Genomic DNA, 1,099 nt, shown 5'->3' with positions numbered 1-1,099 from the left:
CCCGGGCGGCCCTGCCGGAGACCCCAGCGGCGCCCCCGGCTCAGGAAGTGAGTGCAGCAGCTGCGGCCCCAGCACGCCACTCCCCCGCAGGCGCCTGGCAGGCGCCTGGCAGTGACCGGGGCTTTCTCTCCGCAGGGGAGCCTGGCACCAGCAGCTGGGAGGGCGAGCCGCCCCAGCTCCCGCCGCCCCAGCTCCCGCCGCAGGACGTCGCGCTCCGTGCCGGGCCCCGAAGAGGCAGGTAGGACGGGGCACACACGGGGCGCGCAGAGCCGCGGCACGGGGGGAGGTGACACGGGCGCGGCCCCACCAGCCGTCCAGGCGGGGCCTCATGCCAAGGCCACGCCGGCGGCCGGCTGGGGCTGCGGGGCGCGCTGCCTCGGGGGTCCGGTTCAGGGGCGCCGTGGTGGGGGCCGGGTGCCTCGGGGAGCTGGCTGCAGGGGGCACTGTGACCAAGTCTCGGAATGGGAAAAGGGGGTTGCGTGCGGCTTCCTGCGTTGGAGGCACCCCAGAAACACAAGCAGGAGCCTGGCCGAGGGGTGCCAGTGCGGACAGGCAGGGCAGGTGTGCGTGGGTGTGTGCGCGCAGGTGTGCGCAGGTGTGTGGGTGTGTGGGTGTGCCTGTGTGCAGGTGTGTGCAGGTGTGCGGTGTGCGGGGGTGCGGGGGTGGGCGCGGGTGTGTGGGGTGTGCACGTGTGCGGGTGTGTGCAGGTGTGCACAGACGTGTGTGTGTGTGCGGGGGTGTGGGTGCGTGTGTACATGGGGTGTGCACGGGTGTGCGGGTTGCGTGGGTGCATGTGTGTGCGTGGGGTGCAGGTTGCATGTGTGCGGGTGTGTGGGGGATGTTGCTGGTGTACGTGTGTGCGGGTGTGGGGCGTGTGCGGGTGTGGGGTGTGCGCGGGTGTGGGGTGTGTGTGTGCGGATGTGGGGTGTGCGCAGGTGCGGGGGTGCGTGTGTGCGTGTGCGGGTGTGGGGTGTGCGCAGGGGTGGGGTGTGCGGTGTGCGGGTGTGCAGGTGTGCGGGTGTGCGTGTGCGGGTGTGGGGTGTGGGGTGTGCGCAGGGGTGGGGTGTGTGGGGTGTGTGCGTGTGCGTGTGCGGGTGTG

The 1,099-nt window shown here is 72.5% G+C and overlaps 1 protein-coding gene across 1 annotated transcript in view; it reads left to right on the top strand.

The window, feature by feature from the left end:
• The window catches only part of TNFSF13B (tumor necrosis factor (ligand) superfamily, member 13b), a 27,247-nt gene that overhangs the window by 5,723 nt on the left and 20,425 nt on the right, over positions 1-1,099 (top strand). Inside the window, exon 3 of the mRNA XM_012723151.1 lies at positions 136-238. Coding sequence (XP_012578605.1) covers positions 136-238 — 103 coding nt within the window. The remainder of the gene's footprint in view (positions 1-135; positions 239-1,099) is intronic.

Source organism: Condylura cristata, unplaced genomic scaffold, assembly GCF_000260355.1.
Source record: "Condylura cristata isolate star-nosed mole 26May11 unplaced genomic scaffold, ConCri1.0 scaffold00010, whole genome shotgun sequence".
Lineage (NCBI taxonomy): Eukaryota > Metazoa > Chordata > Mammalia > Eulipotyphla > Talpidae > Condylura > Condylura cristata.
Note: the sequence above shows the minus strand (reverse complement) of the source record. Positions and strands in the feature narration are given on the sequence as shown.